General features: G+C 36.9%; 1 protein-coding gene across 1 annotated transcript; it reads right to left on the bottom strand.

The window, feature by feature from the left end:
• Window positions 1-625: 625 nt before the first annotated feature.
• LOC139318816 (phospholipid scramblase 1-like) lies at window positions 626-22,309 on the bottom strand. Its single transcript, XM_070946440.1, has 9 exons — window positions 21,925-22,309; window positions 16,735-16,765; window positions 15,393-15,515; window positions 9,768-9,910; window positions 8,274-8,316; window positions 5,521-5,741; window positions 2,957-3,115; window positions 2,303-2,461; window positions 626-1,370 (listed from the first exon to the last, which is right to left on the bottom strand). The coding sequence occupies exons 2-9, from the start codon at window positions 16,745-16,747 to the stop codon at window positions 1,311-1,313; spliced, it is 921 nt and encodes a 306-aa protein (XP_070802541.1). The 5' UTR covers window positions 16,748-16,765; window positions 21,925-22,309; the 3' UTR covers window positions 626-1,310.
• Between the last annotated feature and the right edge of the window lie 609 nt (window positions 22,310-22,918).

The raw sequence follows: 22,918 nt of genomic DNA, 5'->3' as shown, positions 1-22,918 counted from the left end.
AATCCATTAGATACTAACAAAAATAAAATATTTTCCAAGGTTCCTTGAACTACACTAGAGTAATCTAGGTCTAAGAAGTCTGAATTTGAAAATTACATACATGGTATCCAGTACTCAAGTATGATCTTGTTCACCCTTTCCTGATATCAGATGAAGAAAGCACATCTTTGGTGTAATTTCTAAAAAGTTTGTTCAAATGTATCATAATCCTACAACAAGAATTAGGGTAGGAAACATTTAAAAAATTAGGAAGAGAGCACTCAAAAAGTACAGTACATTCATATTATTACAACAGTCATACTCCAACTGTCAGCACTTCAACCTGCATTTACTCTAGTGCTGACATAAGAAGGAGAAGAGGGGGCAGCTGGCAAGAGAACGCTTGACTTCTCACCTACTTATTTTCCCTGAAGATAATATCCCCTAGGAGATGAGATGGGAGTGGGGACATTCCTGGGAGCTGAAGTACTAGATATGGGGAGAGTGATTTGAAAGAGGGCCAATGAGATGCAGAGAATTGGGGAACAGAAAGGGAAGGTTTGGGGTCAGGAAGTCAGTGTTGGCTACGCCACAATCGGGGATAGGTTGTCGTGCTTAATAAAATGAAAGATTTCTTCAAAGACTATTTGTTTGGAAATGCAATTTATTTTATTTGAGACGACATCGAAACCTGACACCAACATTGTGGCATTCAACTGTTTGCAAAATAGTTGTAAAAATGTAAAAAAAAAATGATATTCTTCCTGGTACACTATTTTTATTTCTGCACACATAGGATAAAAACGCATACACACCTGTTCAGTCTTACAGACACTATCAGATTCAATGTGTATTGTCATGGAAAACGTGATCTACCTTAAGAAATATTCAAAATACAAAAACCTTATTTGAAAAATTCACTTTATATATTCACTATGTACAAAATATAAATCTGATTATCACTTCAAGTTATAGTACAAAGTATAACATTCACATTAACATTATTTGAAATAATATTGAGGTTGCATGGTAAGATCTCACTTTTAATATAAAGTAAAGGTAAAGGTTCCCCTCGCACATATGTGCTAGTCGTTCCCGACTTTTAATATAAATACGTATAATTACTTCAATGTGTCATTATACATAACTATTAATTCTAAAATAGCCTTCATAATTTAGAAGTAATTTGAAATCCTACTTATGTAGAAGCTATGGTATAATGCCAAAAGAAAAAGAGTGTTTAATGAAAATCTCTTAGAAGAGACATCCACTGAAAATAAAAATGATGAAACTACTTTGCTGGAAGTTCTTACAATGAAGATTGTACTCTGTTACCAGACTCCAGCACGTTGTTGTCGATTTTGTCCTGAATGTTCAAAAAACATGAAATCCTATTGAAAAGAAAAACAAACAGAGAATAATTAAATATATTGTTAGCTAAAATTCAGACATTCTTCTATTTTACTCAACAGTTTTCTTTTAATTAAAAAAATCCTTATGGTGGGATTCATTGAAACTGACATACCTCAGTACAACTTCCCCATCCTCATGTTCTGAGGAATTACTGGGGCTACGGATTCCAAAATCTCTAATCTAAAGGATGTTGAGTTTGGAAAGTGTGGAGAAGACTACATCATGTGCTGCTTCCATCCTTAAAATTGCAACTCTTTCAGCAGTCCATTCCAAACCGTTAAGAATTTTATCTAATCCAGTATGCTTTGGAAATTTGGAAGTTTCTTTCCAGAACTGGCTAGCAAACTTAACACTTGAGATAATTAGATAACTTCCTCTGGAAGACAAAAGAATTTAGCAATTCTCCTGATCAGTGGTGGATTTCAAATTTTTTTATTACTGGCATGGCTTGGTGGGCGTGACAGGGGAAGGATACTATAAAATCTCCATTCCCTCTCCAATCCAGGGGAAGGTTACTGCAAAATCCCCATTTCCTCCTGATCAGCTGGGACTTGGGAGGCAGAGAATAGATGGGGGCAGTGCCAGTCAGAATTTTTATTACTGGTTCTCTGAACTACTCAAAATTTCCGCTACCGGTTCTCCAGAACTGGTCAGAACCTGCTGAACCCACCTCTGCTCCTGATGGTTCAAAAAAGAAACTCTTTTCAAGCTGCTATAGTAAATTCTGTTAGGAACTCCAGTGATGTATTACACCAGGGCTGTCAAACTCCCAGCCCAAGGGCCAGATATGTCACATGCTGGCCACGCCCACGCCTGGTATAGCGAAGAGGAAAAAAAGTCCCGATACATCACCTGATGCCGCAAGTTTGACACCCCTGTATTACACAGTATCTGAGAATATTATACTTACTATAAGGAAGCAAGCTCCAAGCATAACAGCTTTCATTTTCACATCAAGATCCATTGGAAACTGGATTCCAAAATTGTCAGCATCTGTAAAAGCCTCCCTCACGAAACCAGTCCACTGTTTGGAAATTTTTCCAACATTGTTCTCATCTAAAGATAATACCTAGTTCAGAAGAAAATACAGAAAAAAAATTATAATGTTGAAAATTCAAGCATCTTGAAGCAGATATCACTATTTCATGTCAGTAAGAAAAATAGTGTAATAATAAAAATGTAAATAAAAATATCTTCGGAAATCAAATCAATATTCAATAGTCGTAGGAAATCTTTACAATATTATTAAAACAATAATAATAAGATAATCTAAAACAAATTAATCGAACATTCAGGAAGCTTTAAAATTTTCCTTGTTCCTCATTCCGTTTAATCAAAAAGAATATACTTTCTGAATATAACTCATTCTTTATGTGATTTTTTTTTCTGGGGCTGGAAATTTCCCTCAAACTAATAAGAATTCTATATAGAAGAACTATAAGATTTATCCTATGCCATTAAACCATTGTACCAAGCAATAAAATGGGCAAGCTGGTTTTCTATATCAGACACAACATGATTAATCTCTTAAAAAGTAGAATATGAACTTCTAGTGTTAATTCACCTCAAAATCAATATCTGAACAACAACTGCAGACTACACAGGGCCCAACAATTTTGAGTACATCTTCCCGGGCTTCATTCTGGATTACAAATTTTGGCAAACAAGGATCCCAGGTCTGTTTAACATATCCAACTGGTGTGCCTTGAGCATAAACTTCAATCTTTAAAAAATAGAAAAGAGAGATGAAGAGTTAAATCTACACATATTCATTAAAAAGACAAACAAAAAGTTTATTCTTGTTCAATCAACTCGCTCATCAATTCACTCATAATTCTTGCCTGAAATCCTAGAGTGACATATGGTTTTGAAGGTAGACTCCTTCAGGAATCTTCAGATTCCTTCAGAAGATACTACCAACAACAACATATGGATTTAAAACCTGAACTGTTCCTATTGGGTATCTTACCAGAAAAACTTAGTAAAGAAAATATATATTTGATTATAGATGTTATAACTGCAGCGAGGATAGTATTTGCGCAAAGATGGAAAGCAGAGAAAATTCCTACAGAGGGAGAAGTAATTAAGAAAATATTGGATTGTGCAGAAATGAATAGATTGACTTTGATAATTAAAGAAAGAGAGGAATTGGAATATTTTAAGGTCTGGGGACAATTTTATCATTGGTTAGAGAAGATATATATATAGGGTAATGTTGTAATGAAATGGAGAAAAAAGAAGAGAAAGAAGATAGATAAAGTATTAATATAAAAGTAAGAAATGTGGGGAAAATGTTATAATAAATGAAGATGTGATAAATAGTGGAGGAGTAGGAAGAAGACACAGAAGATGTGCTCAGATGATACACTGAATGAGTATGTATTGTATGATTGTTTGTATATAAAATTAAAAAAACTTTTATATATATAAAAAAGAAGATGCTACCAAGTTTTTAAAATATGACAATACAAAAAAAATAATTAAATATGTAAGGACTACCTTACTTTTTAATGAATCCAATTTAATACTATGTTTAAATTTAGTTTTTGTCCTATATCTACCTATGGTTTAGAGTACACACCTAGTATCTAATTCAAAGGCCAAGTGTGTCTCTCAGCCTGGAAAACAAAACAACCAACCGTTAACACAGTCTGACTTCATGTGCTTTTCATGGCACATGAAGTCAGACAAGTTCGAAGCACTGAACAGGCTGGACTGCATGAAACTTTTAAACGCATAAAAAATAGGGCTGCATCCACTGACCATGCCATAAATTCTTCTGTATTTCTCTTTCTGTTCACCCTGAATTCAATACACCAAATGACAATCAATTCTTGTCATATACTGGTCTCAACCCAATCCAGCAACCTGATTTATGAAAATCAAAAGGAATTTTTAATAATCTAGGATATTCAAGTAAGAAGCAGAAATGACAGCACTGAGGGGAGTATCCAGTAATAGACTACCAATTTAAGTTTCATCATCAATGGTATTTAAGGCATGCCTGTTAGACTAAGGTCTTATATGGAATGTCTGAAGTCTGCAGCCATGCAGATTGGATAAGACAGTGTAAATTGTGCCTTCCAATCTTGGGTTTCTTTTGAGTTTTTCTACCTCAAAGTAGTATTGGCTACAATTGCTTGTAGAACCAGTTTGGTATAGTGTTAAGGTGCTGACCTTAGAACTAGGAGACCATGACATATCGTCCTGCCTTAGGCATGAAAGAGGCTGAATGACTTTGGGCCAGTCACTCCTTCTCAGCCCAATTCCCAAAGGTTATTGTGGAGGAAATAGGAAGAAGAAGGAACATTAGGTATGTTCATTGCCTTGAGTTATTTATAAATAATAAACAAGGGAAAATAAACAATCTTTCTTCCCAAAACTTGATTTAAGAGGAGAAAGCATATATACATTGTAAAAGTCTTGGTTAACCAATCTACTACTAATTAAATGACTTATTTTTCATGCTACGTACAAATAATTAAATTTGTTTATTAAACATATGAATTTTGTATTTGTTGTATTTTTCCCACACGTTGATTTACATCACAACATTACATCACAACATTACAAAAAGAAATATCTTTGCCTTGAAGGGCAACACAATGGAGAGGAAAAGGTAACACAATGAAACTGGACTCAAATGTACAAAAATATGTAATTGTTGCTTAGGTAAAAACTTAAATATTAGAGACAGCACAAGACTCTACCTTAAAACTGATGTCCCTCCACTTGAATTTTCCTTTCTCCAAATTACCACTGTGGATGAATATGGAAGTCCAAGATTGCTCCATTAAAGAGGGGAGGGCAACTTTCATATAGCATCAAAAGGTGCTGGAAAGAAGTTCTTTGATAGAAAAAGGGCCCAGCAGGTAGAGCAAGGTATTTGGAATTTGTCAATTGAAAAGTCAAAGGCAATGAGACAATATAAATAAGAATAAAGAAACATGAAGGAAATGGTGGCTTTTGAAGTAAAGCTAAGAAACACAGGGAAGTGGCTTAAAAGTGAATAGAAACCCAATGTAAGAACTGAAAGAATATATTGGCCGTCTCCCAAATCAATATCCTTTATTTTGAGGATCTTAAATTGGCTTTGCCAAAAGAGTCATAGAACATCAAGTGATTCACCTCCTGTAAACAGCAAGGAAAGCAGCAACTGGAGCATCGCAGAGGTCGCATGAGGTTTATGACTTCCCGGCCCATATTGTCCATGATTTTCATCGTAAATGGTCGTGATGGTCCACAGCAGTTCAAAGTGCAACAGTCATTTTCCTCAGCGGCAAAATACACCCTTTGCCCCATAGCATTTTTAATTTCATATTTGTTGGCAGTCTCAAAGCCAGTAATAACTGAAACAAAGAAACATATGTACATAAAGCTGTTTGGTCAATTCACACATTTCACTATTAAGCTACTTCTCTTTCCAAGAATGCTAACGTAAATCAAGAAAATAATCTGCAAAGTTCTACTTAAGGCTATTGGGCAGTGAGAAGGACAAACAAAAAGAAGAAAAAAAGATACCCTGCAATCATATTTGATATGGTTTGATGGATGATACTAGGATGTTTTAGCTCCTAATCCAAAGTTCCCAAGTACTTTCCAATTCCTTCACTAGAGATGCACAATTTAAAGTAACAGATTTCCATGTGTTCCTAAAATCTTGGGGGACCTTCCATTCTCCAATTTCCCAAAAATAATTGGACTTTTAATTTCTAATTTTTGATGTGATAAAATATATGAAATACATAAGAAATAATATCGACTATATATAATTTCATTCCATTTACCTGTAATAAAAATCACATTTAGTTCATGGAGTGCTTTGTGGGCCAGGTAAAAATTTTGCATTAGCTTTCCTATGTTCAAAAGGAAGGTTTGAAGAACATTCTTATTTCCATTCACTAAAAGTTGGTTAGGAATATTTGCATAATTGTAAGATCTGATAAAACAGGATCCCCATGTGCACAAAGGTTTCCACCAGCATTCAAGAAACAGCTAGCAGGTCAAGGAGAGAGCAGCTCATGGAAAGAACAAGGAAGCTTCCTAGAGGATGTTTGGGGCAGAATACACACACGTCCATCAGCCATGTATGTCTGGCAGGCCAAATTAGAAACTCAATTTCTGACTCCCGTTGCTTGATCCAGAGGGAACTAATGGAACAAATATTCTCAGCTTTTCCTGGAGTCAGAGAACACAATTAGAGCTTCCCTTCTCCAAGTCAATGCTGAGGCAACTAAAATCTATTTCCAATCTACAGCAATATAGAGGAATAATAATTTTTTCTTTCTTCAAAGGGAACTTCACCCATTTTTTTTAAAGCCCCAAGTGACAGAAATATAGAAATAAGGTTGTTTTAGTTTACAACAGTATGTTCCAGGAGCAAAAAAGTAAAACAGAATGTAATATATGAATGATATGAAAATTTTTCCTTTTTCAGTTTATCTTTTGGAGGTGGGAAATTCTTGGTTTTCTCCCATGGATGTGGGTGATTTTTTCATTTACACTGAACACCAATTTGACTGGATTGAAACTCTTTGATTATATATAATCCCATATATAGGGACATGCCATAATGTTCTACCTGTGTATATATTTTTTCTGAGAAATTAAGAAGACAGTGATTATATATAGCAGGGATGTCAAACTCAAGGCCCAGGGGCCTGATCCAGCCCAGGGGTTTCTTACATCTGGTTCGTGGGGCCACCCTACAAAAAGCAAAGGACTAGCTCGCGGTGCCTCTGCCAGCAAAAATGAAACTTGTGAGGGCTGCGGGCGGACCTCCCGAGCTCCATTTTCACTGGCAGAGGGTTGCAGGAAGCCGTTGCAGCCAAAAACTGAGCTCAGGAGCTAGTTTTCAATGGCAGAGTGCTCAAGCCACCACAGGTGCCCCCGACACGAGTAACTTTGAGCTGGCCACACCCACTCTAGCCATGGTCACCCCGGCTCCCCAAGGTTAAACACAACCCTGATGTGGCTCTCAATGAAATTGAGTTTGACACGCCTGGTATATAGCATTCTAATACATCTTTTGCATCAGAATTTGGAGAGCTTTTAAAGCTATTGCCCTATATGCAGTCATTGAAAATGCAAATATCCATGAATTCAATTCCTGGTAGTGAGTATAAAGCCCACAGAATACCATTTGACTAAAATACATTTGAAAAACTACCCAAACATGGGTAGTTCTTAACTTACAACCATCTGCTTAGCGACTGCCTGAAGTTACAACTGGTCTTTACATTTACAACCATTATAGCATCCCCATGGTCATATGATCAAAATTTGGGCAACTGGCAACCAGCATGCATTATGATGGTTCATGTGATCATGATTTGTAGCGTTCCCAGCTGGCTTGAAACAATCAAAGTCAATGGAAAAACCAGATTTACTTAAAAACTACATGAATCGCTTAACAACTGTGGCAAAAAAGTTGTAAAATCAGGTATGACTTATTTAACTACTGCTTTCCTTAGCAATGGAGATTCTGTTCCCAATTGTGGTTGTAAGTTGAGGACTTTTTGTAGAACCCATCATGCTCTATCTCCTAGTGGTCAGTTTAACTATAGTTAAAGAGATATATCTCTTTCAGAAAAAACATTGCAATACAAGAAATTGTATTTCTGTCATCATCAGACACTTTTTGCCATTAAGTACTCAAAATAAATAACTAACACAACAATGCAACTCTTATAACAAATAGAATAATCCAAATCAAAGTATTATATTGTGCTTAAGTATCTATTTTTATTACATTACTAAATAGAAAATATATGTAGAAAAAATATATAGATAGAATTCTGTTTTCACATATAAAGGCTAGTAAAAGAAATAGTACATTCATCTGATTTTTTTCAGAATACCAAGTAGCATAAAATACCTACTTTCCAGAAGTTCAATTTGCTGATGGATTAATATCTGATCAATCTGTTATAGAGTTAAAAAAAAAATTAGAACTGAGCTATAATCAATGAATTCATTCTGCAACTTGTCTGTAAATTATCAACCACATCATTTAAGAGAAGTGCCTTAAATGGAAACAAAACTAAGTTATTTTCTTCTTGATAAATTTTCAGAATTAAAAAGGAATCTTATTTTAGCATGTGTCAGCCCTCATGCCCTCCAGATAGCTGGACCATCACTCTAAAATATCCAACCAATACCAAGAATTTGTCAACTGGGAAGCCAAGAGATTGCAGGTCCAACACATCTAAAGCACACTAGTTTTGTCTGGTTTCAAATTATTGATGGTAGTAGAAGCAATAACTTTCACCAATCAAACTACAAAAAGACAACCAGGACAACTTTATATAGAAGTTCTCTATACCATTCAAATCTTCTGGCAGCATCTACACCATCAAATAAAGGTTTCCTTTCTTTACATTGTCTTCTCATGGCCATTCTTCTAAACCTTATACACCAGTGTTTGTCATCTTTCTAAATGAATGGGACATGTTTTACCTGCAGTCCCATGAACTGCAGAAACACTCCTGCTCTACCTTTGACTCCTCAGGCTTCGGCACATGTTTTTATAAATATAGCTAGCCCAGTATTTAGTAAATAAGTGCATGCCTTGCATTGAAGACTATTCAGGTTCAAATTTAAGCATCTTTATGCACAGCTGGAAAAACTCATACCTAAAAACTTGGATATGGGCTGCATTATTCTAATATCCCCTAGAAGGAATTTCTGCTTCTTTGTAGAGGATATTAGAGTCAAACATGTCCCTACTCTGCTAATGTTTTGAAAGGCTCTGAAGACCTGGATCTTTGCCCAAAATTTTGGTGAGCATGATTGAAGTCCTTCCTTTTTTCTGTTCCCATTCAGGTTTGTTATCTCTGCCATCTTTGTTCTTTTGTGGGTTGTATTGTTTTCTTTAATCTTTAACCATTTATGGACTTGCCAGAGTTTTTAGGTATTGGACAGCATATAAATTTAATAAATCATCATCATCATCATCATGCTAAATGAATGAATGGCTTATACTTTCAGTGACCATACTTCTTTGAAATATTTTTTTTTTAACCAAAATTCATATCTTCATAAAAATAGCTAAAATCAAAAGGTATATGTAAACTTATCTTAAACATACAGGTCAGTTTCCATATTTTTCACGACTGTGAAAAATCATGAATTAAGTGGTGAACATTTTGAAGAGTAAAAGTTAAATGACCAAAAAAAAAAAAAAGGGCAAAATAAAAGGTTTTGAAAAATAAATAAATATAAACGAGAGCCTTCTAAAATACAGTACTGTCCTTTATAATAAAGGACCTATGGTTTCCATATTTAAAACTCTGTGCCAAGATCAGCATAACTGTTTTCACACACTTTGAAGAAATTCAAATTATACTTTATCAGATAGAAGGAGAAGAAGATACCTGACTTAAATATTCCAATCCAGGAGGGCAATTTGGAAGAGGAGCTGGTTCGGGCATCCAAACAGCTTGGGGGACAGGTTGGCCGTAAGTTGCTGGAGCTCCATAAGCTGTAGGAAATGCATATGGGGGCTGTCCTGGAGCACCTTTTAGAAAAAGATGAAACAAACAAAAGTAATTAAAAAAAATAAGCAGTCCATGCAGATTTTTTGTTTGTTTGTTTTATGTTTAAGCAATTAGGTTTATCAATGTTCAGGACGTATTATACATAATTTTCTCTTCCACCACAAAGGAATAAAAAAAGCATACAGTATATGCATGTGTAGCATTTGAAATGCAATGTAGTTCTCCTTCTCCCTCACTCTATAATGAAACACATGATGGGTATCTGTATGATACATTACAATGATAAATTACACTAACACAGTGTCTTCTTCTAGATTAAAAGGGAGGAAAAAACAAAGAGGATGAACACTGTATCACATATGATATATGTATTTCCTTTGTAGCGATACCTAGAGAAAGGAAGACTACACTGTCCATACTGTATGTGGACAGATTTTGGAAGACTTTCACTGGTTATTAATTTCTTTCCGGCATAAATCAAGGTGTGGGTTTTGACTTTTGATTGCTCCTGCTTTTAAAGATTAGCATGACGGCAGGTTAAAGGAAGAATTTTTCTGTGGTGGCCATGCACCCTCATTCTGAAATTCTGTTCCTAAGAAAGTTCACGCAGTATTTTATTATTATTCTCATTTATTCTTCTAGTAGTGGTGGCCTGCAAACCAGGAGATTGTATTCTTAGGCACGAAAGGCCTAAGAAAGCCAGCAAAGTAACTTTGGGCCAATCACTTTCTCTCAGCTAAAGCATGTCAGAGGTTTGTGGTGGTGGGGAAAATAGGGGGTAGGAATATTAGGCACTGCCTTAAGTTACTTATATAAAGGCAGGATATAATAAATGTTATCTATATCAGTTTTGAAGGGACATGGTGGCTCAGTGGCTAAGATGCTGAGCTTGTTGATTGAAAGGTCGGCAGTTCAGCTGTTCAAATTCTTAGTGCTGCATAATGGGTTGAGCTCCTGTTACCTGTCCCAGCTTCTGCCAACCTAGCAGTTCGAAAGCATGTAAAAAATGCAAGTAGAAAAATAGGGACCACCTTTGGTGGGAAGGTAACAGCGTTCCATGTGCCTTTGGCATTTAGATATGCCAGCCACATGACCACGGAGACGTCTTTGGACAGCGCTGGCTCTTCGGCTTTGAAACAGAAATGAGCACCACCCCCTAGAGTTGGAAATGACTAGCACATATGTGCAATGGGAACCTTTACCTTTATCTTATATCATTTTTAAATAAAAACTTTTTTCATCACATTGAGTTGCAACTGTAATGGTACCTGCCCATCATGGTCATAAGTTGTGACAGCTGTAAAAGTGGGTTAGTCACATAGCCTGTCTGATTTTATGACCTTTATTGGTGGCAGCCATTAAGCAAACCCTTAGTTGTTAAGCAAATCAGTTATTCACTATGGGCATGGTTTTGCCAAAAACTGGAAGTAAATGCTGATTTTTAGCAAAACCACTGTAAAACATGATCACATAACTACAGGACACTGCAAACAGCCATAAATATGGCTCCATTTGCCAAACACATGAAGGACAGTCACTTGACCAGCCAGGGATTGTCCATCGAATAGTAATATTTGAGATCCAGAGACTGATTTTTCCTGTGCTAATCAACAGGAAGAGTGAGTTTTAAATACTGGTTAAGGCATCAGAATAGACACCGAGAGACCCTGAGTTCTAGTCCCATCTTAGGCAAAAAACAGATGGTGACTTTGGGCCATCTCTCACTCTCTCTCTCTCTCAGCCCTAGGAAGAAGGCAATGGCAAACCACTTCTAAAATCTTGCCAAAAAATCTGCAGGGACTTGCCCAGGTAGTCACTTCCTCAAAGGCACAAGGGGAAAAAAAAATCAACAAGGAACAGGACTATGTTCCAACAAAAACTGTGATACATCATCCAGAAACTGCACTTCTGATATTACAGGTAGTCCTCAACTTAAAACAGTTCATTCACTGACCATCCAAAGTTACAACGGCACTGAAAAAAGTGACTGTTAGGATCACACTTAGGATCTTTGCAGCATCCCCATTATTACGTGATCGATATTCAGATGCTTGGCAACTGATTCAGATTTATGAAGGTTGCAGTGTCCCGGGGCCATGTGATCAACTTTTGCGACTTTCTGACAAGCAAAGTTAATTAGGAACCAAGTTTCACTTAACAACCATGTTACTAAGTTAACAACTGCAGTGGTTCACTTAACAACTGTGGCAAGAATGGGCAAAAAATGGGGCAAAAATCACTTAACTGATGTCTCACTTTAGGAACAAAAATTTTGGGCTCAATTGTGGTCATACATTGAGGACTACCTGTACATTCTTACAAAAATGATGGTGGGTATGAAGGCTTTGGAGACAAACAGCTTTGATTTCTACGCTTTCAGTCTCCTCTCAGTCCCCTCCCCTTTCCAAATGCAAAATAGCTTTTGGTCATATTGGAGAAAGATTCAGAATGGAAATGGAGAGTGCCTTCCAGAGACGTGTCAGTTCAATTCCTATTCTTTTTTTTATATATTGAAAAAGTTTTTCAAATACAGATTTTTTCCCCCTTCCCCCCCCCAGTTCAATTCCTATTCTTTAAAACAAACACACTCAAAAGCAGAAAAAGGAAATCCATGTCTTCTCCTTTTCCATCAGCAACCAGATCAAATTACAGAAGTGTGAAAGTTTGCTACAATCATTTGCTAAAATTGTTCTGACAATTATTTTCCAATTTTTCTTCATGTAGGTCAAATGACATGGATTAAAATTAATGGGCTGTAAAATAAGAAAAACCCGTTTGTGAAATTGATTGATCCTCCATGTATACACACAGACAAACCATAGTCTTTTACATAAATGACTCTGTTTTCTATAGCCCTATACCAAACCTCAATTTATGACCATAAATGGACTGGAATCTTGGTCAATGAGCAAAGCAGAAGGTTGACTCAGCCTTCCATCCTTCCATGGTCAGTAAAATGACGACCCATATTTGTTGAAGACAATATACTGGCACTGTAAACCTCTCAGAGAGTTCTGTAAAGCATTGTGGAGCAGTATATAAGTCTAAGTGCTATTGCTACAGCAGTCATTAAGCAGAACATCACAACTGCTTCATGCAACGAATGCAATCCTAGAATTCCCGGTTGTTGCTGTTTTTTTTTTAATTTATATTACGCCCTTCTCCGGAGACTCAGGGCGGCTTACAATGTGCTCAGCAATAGCCTTCATCCTTTTGTATATTTATACAAAGTCAGCTTATTGCCCCCACAACTGGGTCCTCAATTTACCTACCTTAGAAAGGATGGAAGGCTGAGTCAACCTTGAGCCTTGGCGAGATTCGAACCTGCAGTAATTGCAGGCAGCTGGTCTTAATAACCAGCTTAATAACAGGGTGCCTTAGACCACTGTACTACCAAGGCTCTTGGTAGTGTTCTCTGTTGAGTGTTCTCATGGATAATTAAGTAATGCAATACCAAGTAAGGAGTGTGGGGTGCCTCGGCGAGGTGGGGAAGACCGTGGGATTCCTGATGCCAGCCTTATATGACTGTATTTATATGCAAGAGCTGAAAATCATCTTTGCCAAAATCCAAGCAGATTTTCAGCACCAGAATGGAGAGACAATCATACACGGCCTATTCTAAGCCTACAGAGTCATCACCCACACCTCTGAGTCACTCCACACTTCATATCTTACTGTTGCTTCTTCACTCTGGCCCTGAAATCCTCCCTGCAAGCAGGATTTTTAGAGCCAAAGTGAAAAAACGCTCACAGTCTATACCAGGCCTACCTGGGCAGTTCCTTTACTGGGCTTCCCTTCCTCTCTGCTGAAATCTAGGCAGGGTTACAGCTGCTGAGTTGAGACCTGTGCCTATGCCAGACCTTCTCCACCAGCCCATGGCATCCCACACTCCTTGCCTTGTTCCACTGCTTCTCCAGTCTGGGACTGAACATCCTGCTTGGATTTTGGCTCCCTGTTTCTGGGGGGTTGATTGAAGGAACTGCCTGTCAAAAGATTTCTTATATCCTCCATGCAGAGAGCTCAAATGGTGACGTTTTTCAGTTCCATTGCTGAAGCTTGCCAAAGGAGTTTGGCTAATCCTTTGGTGAGCTACAGGAACAGGCTTGAAATCTGTGGAATTTTAGGTCTGTTCCTGCAGCCTGCCAAAAAAGCTCAACTCTCCTTTGTGCACAGAGCTGAATTGTTGAAGGTTGTCCTGAAGACTTCAGTTTTGGTCCTGCATCCCATCAAAGGATTTCAACTAAGTTCCACAGTTCCCTCCACACGAAGAACAAAAATGTTCAGAAATTCTCCTGCATTGGAAAACCAGCATTCTCAATGGATGGACCATAAGCTCTTTATTGCAAAAATTGCAGAATGTGACCAAAAGGAGATAGAACTAACATCTATTTAACAGAAATGATAGTAACTTCTCCCATTTTCTTTCATAATTACATCATCCACTCATTCCTTTACTCACTTATTTATCTTATTGTGCTACAGCATTCTCAGCAAAGGTAAACTGATCACTTTCCATTAACTCATATATTATTATTTTGGGCAGAATCTTGTTTTCCCCCCTGTGCAGTTACAATAAACTTAGCTCAACGCAGAAAGCATGGTCTCCATTCACTAAAAATGGGTCAGGACCTTGATTGTTCCCTTTCACCTCAACTTGATTTTTTAAATTTCTGCATGCCTTTAGCCCCAGGTAATTGATGGAACACACCTGTCTTGAACTTTGGAATAGGATATTACTGTTGTTTTTCTTTTAATTATTATTTGCTGCCCAGAGCAACGATCTCTTTAAGATTGATAATAAGGTAATAAGTACAGTTAAATAAGCAAAATATATATATATATATTTTTCTCCGCCCCTCCCTGTCTTGGTTAATGTATTTATTATCACTTCTGAAATCTCCACAAGTAAGTTGAATGAACTTTCTTTAACTGTTTTGATATAATGTTACTTCAGTTTCCCTTTTCCTCACCAGGAATCTTACGCTTATTTTGCAACAATTTTACATCTTGGTGACATTTGTATAAATGTATAAAAATACATTTGCCCTTTTGAATGGATATCATGGAACTTCCCCTTTCATATTATTAAACACAATGATAGACTTTTTAAAAAAGTAAAAAGTAATGCTAATGATGGCTTTTAACAGTGTACAATTTAGTTATTCTATTAGATAAAGTGATCAGATTCAGATAAAATATCAAAGTGTAGTTTAGTCCAACCTTTAGCTTCTAGGAATTGTAACCCCAAGAATATCTAGCCCAGGAGATTTTCCTTCAGTGTGAGAAAAGTTTTGAAAACACTAGGAGCTAATTTTTGCCAATGGAAAACTACTAATTATGTATGCTTAAAAAGTGAAAATATATTATAAGTTCAAAACGGAAAAGGCTGTGCAATGCTTTGCACATGATCCCAATGAGATGCTTCAAAGTGCCTGAGGGTGTGGAAGTCATATAATAGACGGACTCGAAGTTTAACTGGAAATATTCCTACAAAATATTTACCAGGGAAAGCTTGTGGAGCAGGATATGGAGCCATTCCAGGAGGATATTGAGCGTATTGAGGATATCCATACTGTGGTTGTGGTCCAGGGTATCCAGCTACTGCTATGGGTGCAGGATTATTTGCTAAAATAAAGGAAAGGCAGATCAAATATTTAGAAACCTTCTTTCATTTATATGTACTTAGACATATATAAATCAAATAAATATATCTGCTTTTTTAACTTTTAAGAAATGGTATCTTATTTGGGCAGTTGCAGAAATAATAAAAAATTTCAACTTTGAAACATGAATAATATTGGACTGAGAAAGATACCAATCTACATTTTAGTGGGCCACTGTTTAACAAAGAATGCTTAATGGGAAGGACAATATATTTAACCTGATATAATAAATTTTCACAACATACTAATCTAGGCTGAAATGGAGTTGGCTATTTCAGTGTGTTGTGGGACTCCAGCAATTACCTTAGTGTGTTATAAGAACTTAGCCAGCATGTCAATTTGCTATAGAGTGTATTACATTAGGTGAATTATCTTATTTGAACATAGTATATGTGTTTTGCTGATATGAATTTAGTATGTTGTATGAACCGAACTCCTTTGTTCATGCTATATATATTTTCCATGTGTTGCATTGATATCTTTGCTTGTCTTTTACCAAGGATGATTATGTAATTATGAGATGAAATTTGCCATTCTAATGCTGGAATGGACATGTTTTATTTACTAAATATGTACAGTAGCATTGGCAGCTACTGTAGATACAGAAACTCTAACAGGAAAAAACTTACTCACATAGTTCCAATTAAACTACCAGTGTAAAATATAGAGATTTCCTGTAGAAAAACTCTACAGGAGGGCTGTCAAACTCGCAGCCCATGGGGCCGGATGCATCATGCACTGGCCACGCCCATGCCTGTTTTAGCAAAGGGGAAAAGGTGTCAATACATCATGTGACACCGCCGTAACAATGTGAGTTTGACACCCCTGCTCTACAGCATTTTGAATTAAATCTCCAAGCATCATTTGTATACTAATATATTAGTTCCTCAACATTTAGTGAAGTATGTTTCCCACACAAAATTAATAAAAGAATGCTTATATACACAGTTGCTGAACGACAGAGTTAGGTACATTCTCTGGACCTTCCTTGAGACTTTTCCTGCAGCCTGCCAAAAGAGTTCAGCTCTTGAGTCTTAGCTATATATTCAGCTATCTAATCCTAACCCTTACCAATTCTTTTATGAAAATGCCTATGATGTACTTTTCACATTTCAGTGCCAATTGTTCTACACTGACTGACCCTAAATTATCAATTGACAGAAAAAAAGATTAATACTCACCTTTATTTTCCATAGTTATATACACTTGGTTCTGAAAAACAAATAAAATTGAAAAGCCTTTTAACTAAGCTATAGTATATTTTCATAGCATGCCTGTGAATCAATTGCTAAAAGGGAAATGTTTACACAAGCTTAACATCTCCATGTTTGTGCTTGAGAAAAATGTCTCTTGCCTACTCTTTCTACAGACTGCGTAACCTTTAAAGCACAATTAAAGCAAAAAGGTTATGTTGCAAATTCTGGACCACTCTGTTTCCATTTTCAGTTTTGTGGTTACCAACCAATGCAGGATTGCTTGAGAACAACATTAGCTAACAGAGTCTTCCCTGAGTTGCAGTCTGAAAGTGGGAGGGAACTTGGGAATTGAGAGGGAAAGCTATCTGGCCCAGATCCAATCAGTGCAGTTATATGCTTTTCAATTGCACAATCATTTACATTTGAAGATGATTTTCCACAGAAGCTTAACTGTAGAACTTTTAGTAAATTATTCCTACACCCATTCTTGGTTACACTTTTATAAGCTGTTCCAGAATCTCTGTTATTTCTGCTTAACAAGATAGCTTTTTAATTTAATCAGGTTTTCCTGCAATTCAATTTTCAAGAGAAAACAACTGAGGGCACAGCTGTGTAAATCTAAACGAGACCAAATATTTACACATGAGGAAAACCAAGATAAAGTGTAAGTCACAAGCTAGCATGGATCTTTTATTAGATGGACAGTGAAGCTGTAATTTCAGTGCTATTTATTTTATATATATATATATATATATATATATATATATATATATATATATATATATATATATATATATATACGTATGTATGTATGTATGTATGTATGTACGTATGTATGTATATAATTAAAATTATTGTTGTTTGCCTTATCCCCATGAGTATACAATTACTGATTTTATTTGTCTATTTTTAGTTATCATATTTAGAAATCGACCATCTCCTTCACAGAGGCACTCTGGGCTACAAATAAAATATTAAATCATAAAAAGTGTATATAAAATGTAAAAGAGGCGAATATGATTACAATTCAACACTAAAGTTTAATGAAAGATTGGGGATGGCCTTCAGGAACTAAACAGCCCATGACAGCAAGTTTCCCTATGAGCTCCCAAGCAAGACACAAAGCCAGTTCTTTTGACATTTCTGAAAGGCCAGGAGAGTGGGGGATCTGGATCATCTTTGTGGGGAAGAGAATGGTCCAAAGGGTGTAAGCAATGGCAGAAAAGGCTTCCTTAATAGACCCTGCCAGTCAGAATTCTTTAACTGGCTGATTCACAGCAAACGTTCCCTCACAAATGAAGGCAAATATACGTGTCCCAGGATAATATTGCAGGGTCCAATCGGGGTCGGTCATCAGAACCAGAGGTTTGTCTTCTGAGCTTCTGAACTTCTTCCCTGAAGATGGGCTCCAGCACAAATCTGAAAGCTCAGAAGACAAACCTGTGGTTCTGGTAACTGACTCAGATTGGACCCTGCAAACCTTCCCTGCCTGACTGGGTGGGATTGACTGACATAATGTGGTGAAAACTGTTCTGTATAATCATTCTTATACCCATGCTTGGTTACATTTCTAGAAGCTGTTCTAGAATATCTGTTATTTCTTGGTAATGAGATAGCTTTTTATTTATATTGATAATTGCCTTTAATCATGTTTTCCAGCAATTCAATTTGTAAGAGAAAACAACTGATGGCACAGCTGGGTCAATCTAAAGGAGAGCAAATATTTACACATAGGTAAAACCAAGATAAAGAGTAAGTCATGTGCTAGCATGGATTCTTTGTTACTTGAGTAGTGAATAGGTGGGATAAGTCAATATAATGGAGTGAGAAATTCTGTATAATTATTCTTAAGCCCACGCTTGGTTACACTTCTGGAATCTGAAAAGGCTTTCAGAAAAGATTTTTATTTCGGGACCCACAAGTTGACTTTCTTTCTGGAACCCACCAGTCAGAATTCATTAACTAATGGGTTTGCAGCATATCTTCCCTGCCTGACCAGGTAGGAAAGGCTAATATATAGGGGCAAAACCTGGCTCATGAAGTAATAATAAACAATATTATCGTCATCATCACTACCTCCATCCTTCAGGACATAGTAGATAGCAAGTCAGGTTGGACTTAGTTTTTGGAAACCACCAAAAATTCCAAGATTGTCCATATAATTAAAATGAGTAAACCTGACCACAGAAGTCTTTTTTTTTCCTTTAAAAAAAAAAGGAAACTAAAAAACATAGAAGACCTTACTTCTCTTCCAACTTATTTACGAAGAAATTTCTGAAATGTCATCTGTGCCCCACTTTAGACTATGCAATATGAACAATATTCTACTAAAGAAAATTCACCATCTTCTTCTAATGCTGCAGCATCTTACTGATGACTAGTACATAGACGTATTTATATGTTGACAGAGGGCACTTCGTAATAATGCATATACTAATTCCAAACAGATTTTAAATCTATTTCCCTATTGTTCTGTTTGTTCAATCCAAACTAAAGCTAAAGGCCATTTTATGACGAGTGATTTAATTTCTGACTTATAAACGTAACATGAAATTGTCAGGTGAAAGGTTACATGAAATGAAAGGAAGTGAAAGCTGGAACAGGAGTGCCTCCTACTTCATTGAGGAATTTCCCTTTATAAAGTAGCAAAGTAATTTGCTTTGCAGGATTCACAACCGATGAGTAATGTTACATGAGGAACTGGCAACCAGAATCAGTTCAGAATTCTATTATGAACAAGGAAGGAAAATCACATTGTAGTGAAATAATGGTTTTAAAAAAGAAGTCAAGCATGCAATTTATGATTCTATTGTATTCATATTTATCTCAAGAAGCCCTTCATACCATCTGGTTTCCTGGTCAACCACTATTCTATAATTATTTTCCTAAAAAGTTAGACATAGGAGCACCATGTTGGGGGCATTTCAAAACTGCAGTAGTGCTCGACTGTGCAGCTTTACTCTTAAACTGGTTATGGAAAATTGGAAACAATAAAACATGAAATGAGATAAAGGAAAAATGGCAGTGAAAAAAACATTGCAATGAAATGATGTCCTATTAAAGGCTTCAATAGTGCTGAAGCAGCAAAATAGTGACAACATGGTACCAAGGGGAACACAAAAGAATTTGGAAGTCAACATTTATTGCCTATATATGGAAGTAAAAGGAAGGGGGAAATACTAAAGAAAAAAGTGCTGCCTATTACTGAAGTCCTTTTATGACTCTGATCTGTTTTAGTATTTTTTAAAACAACCTAAAAATGTTATCCCACTTGGTTCACAGGAGAATGGGGTGCAGGAAGAACTGCAAAGAAAGAAGCTTGAAAGAAAAGTCAACCCTTTGGCTAAACCCACTTCCTTCCTGCTGCAGTCTCATAATTGTAAAGAACTTGCTCACCAGTTGGGGGTGCACAAGAAAAGGAGGACAGTGAGTCAGAAGGACAGCTCTGCTTATCTGTATAATCAGGACAGCACCATTCAGAGTTGGAATGAACACTGAACTTTACATTAGAAATTGTCTACATCTTAAAGAATATGGCAGATGCCACTCAGTATACAAGGATGTCAAAGATAACAGATGCCCTGTGACTTGAGACCCTGGAGTTGGGGAACTAAGGTGGAAAAATACTACATTAACTGTAGTAAAGCTAGACTTCATCCTGGATGGGGAACAAGATGAAGACAATACCATGGGAACATGGCTGAGAAAATTCTAGTTCCAGGTAGACTCCAAGTTGTTATTTGGTTGGGGGGGGGAGGTAGAAGCATTATAACTTAGAATAACAGAGTTGGAAGGGACCTTGGAAGTCTTCTAGTTCAACCCCCCCCTGCTTTTTTTAAAAAAAATTGATTTATATGTTGCCCTTCTCTGGAGACTCAGGGCGGCTTACAATGCGTTAAGCAATAGCCTTCATACTTTTGTATATTTATACAAAGTCAGTTTATTGCCCCCACAAACTGGGTCCTCAATTTACCTACCTTAGAAAGGATGGAAGGCTGAGTCAACCTTGAGCTTGGCGGGATTCGATCTTACTTTAATTGCAGGCAGCTGGTCTTAAATTACAGAGCTCTGTCTGCTGAGCTATCCAGGCTCCTATCCTTAGACAGGAAACCCTATACCAATTCAGACAAATGTTTATCCAATCTCTTCTTCCTAGTGTTGGAGCATTTACAACTTCTGGAGGCAAGTTATTCCAGCACTTAGGTGCCGGCCCCAAATAGGGCCTTGATAGTACAGGGGTTTAGTGCACCCTGTCATTAACACAGCTGCCTGCAATTTCTGCTGGTTCGAATCTCTCCAAGGCTCAAGGTTGACTCAGCCTTCCATCCTTTCTAAGGTAGGTGAAATGAGGACCCAGTTTGTGGGGGCAATAAGCTGACTTTGTATAAAATATACAAAAGGATGAAGGCTATTGCTTAACGCATTGTAAGCCGCCCTGAGTCTCCGGAGAAGGGCGGCATATAAATCAAATTATAGATAGATAGATAGATAAGCATAGAAGCTAAAACTTTAGGGACCTGTGGTGAGCCCTTTTAGGTGACCATGGTGTCTCTTTCTTCACTTCCTTCAGCGTGAGGCAACCTACATTAGCTGTTTGGGAGTGGACCCAAGGCAGTTCCAGAGGGCGCTGTTGGCCAAAACGCTATGGCTACCCTTGATTAAATGCAGGATGGGGATGAGGTTGAGGCACGCAGCTGAGTATCCCATATTGCCCTGGCAAACCCAAGACACAGCTCTCCTCCATCTCAATCGTATGCTTGACGTTTGGTCTACGCAAATAATAACAATAATAATCGTAGGAAAAGTACCGCAAAGAATCAGTTTTATCATTATTATTTCAAGATCGAACTGACAAAACGGGAGAAAGAGGGAACGCGAAAACAACGAAACCGAAACCACTTTGAGAGTAGCTTTCGTTTCTTCGGATCTTTCCGTTCTAAGTTCCCAGGCGAAGAAAAAATCAACTATCTTAGCTGGAAAACAACCAGGTTGGGAACATCCATCGAGTAAATGCCCGACTCTACCACGAGAATACTTAACCTGACCAAGTTAACGTTTTTTTTCCCCCTAATCAGTTGTGCGCTCCCACCCCCCCACTCCCCATTTTCGCCTTTTTTCTGTTCCCCATCATTGGACAGCCGCCCTCCAGCATCCACTTCTGTTCAATTTATTTACCTCGATCCGCGATCCTTGTACGTCTTTCAGATCCTTTCTTTACTAGAAAAGGCGCAGCAGGGGGAAGAGGAGAGCCCTAGATGAATTTCCTTGGGTCAAATCCTTGGAGACCAAACACCCTGTAGAGCACCAGGAGGGGGATGTCTTTCTTCGGAATAAATACACGACGTAGGATCACGTGTTAGCCCTGCATCTTTAGGCAGAAACAGCCATCTGAGGTTGTATAGCAGAGAAGTCTTTCTTTTAGAAACAGGTTTGAAGACTGAAGACGATCCTGAGAGGAGAAGAGACGAGGGAATCCCTACGAGCTGTGCAGTATTTTAACTCCGGAAAACGAGGGTTCTTCTACTTTGTGGGCGGTTGCCTTCTAACTTTATTGAGAAAGAAAGTGTGACGGTTGTTGACAAGCTTTCTTTCTAATGTTGGGAATTTCCGGCGCCGAGCTAGACTCTGCCCCAGTCTTATCTCATCTCAGGGAAAGTAGGGAAATAATTTGCCTACTGCTAATTCTTTTGGAATATATTTTTAACTTCCCTGTTGGGGAGTGGAAATTTCCAAGGGAGACCTTCTGTTTATAGTAAAAAAAGAAAAGAAAAGAAAAGAAAAAAAAAAGTAGAGCTTACTAGAAGCACTTTATGAACTTTTTTGGTGAAACCAGACAAAAATGAACTTGTGATTTAGATGGTTCGAAAAGAGAACCTAAGGAAAGAAGGAAATTATGGCCTATAACCTTAGAGAGAAGGGGGTAAAATATAATTTTTATATTTATATATATAATTATATTTGATATATATGCTCCTTTATATAACTTTTCGTTCCTTTCCCTATTTCTTTCTTTTAACTTTTTTCAATTATTTTCTTTATTTTCCTTGTTTTATCTTTTTCTTTTAAAATTTGTATTTTTAATATTGTTATATATTATTTATATATATATTGTTTTAAGAGCCTTTTAAAATAATAAAACCAATATTAATTTTGAAACAAATATATATGG

Source organism: Pituophis catenifer, unplaced genomic scaffold (assembly GCF_029215685.1).
Source record: "Pituophis catenifer annectens isolate HBS135680 unplaced genomic scaffold, rPitCat1.0.hap2 SCAF_6, whole genome shotgun sequence".
Taxonomy (NCBI): Eukaryota; Metazoa; Chordata; class Lepidosauria; order Squamata; family Colubridae; genus Pituophis; species Pituophis catenifer.
The sequence above is the reverse complement of the archived record's forward strand: the minus strand, read 5'-3'. Positions and strand labels throughout refer to the sequence as shown.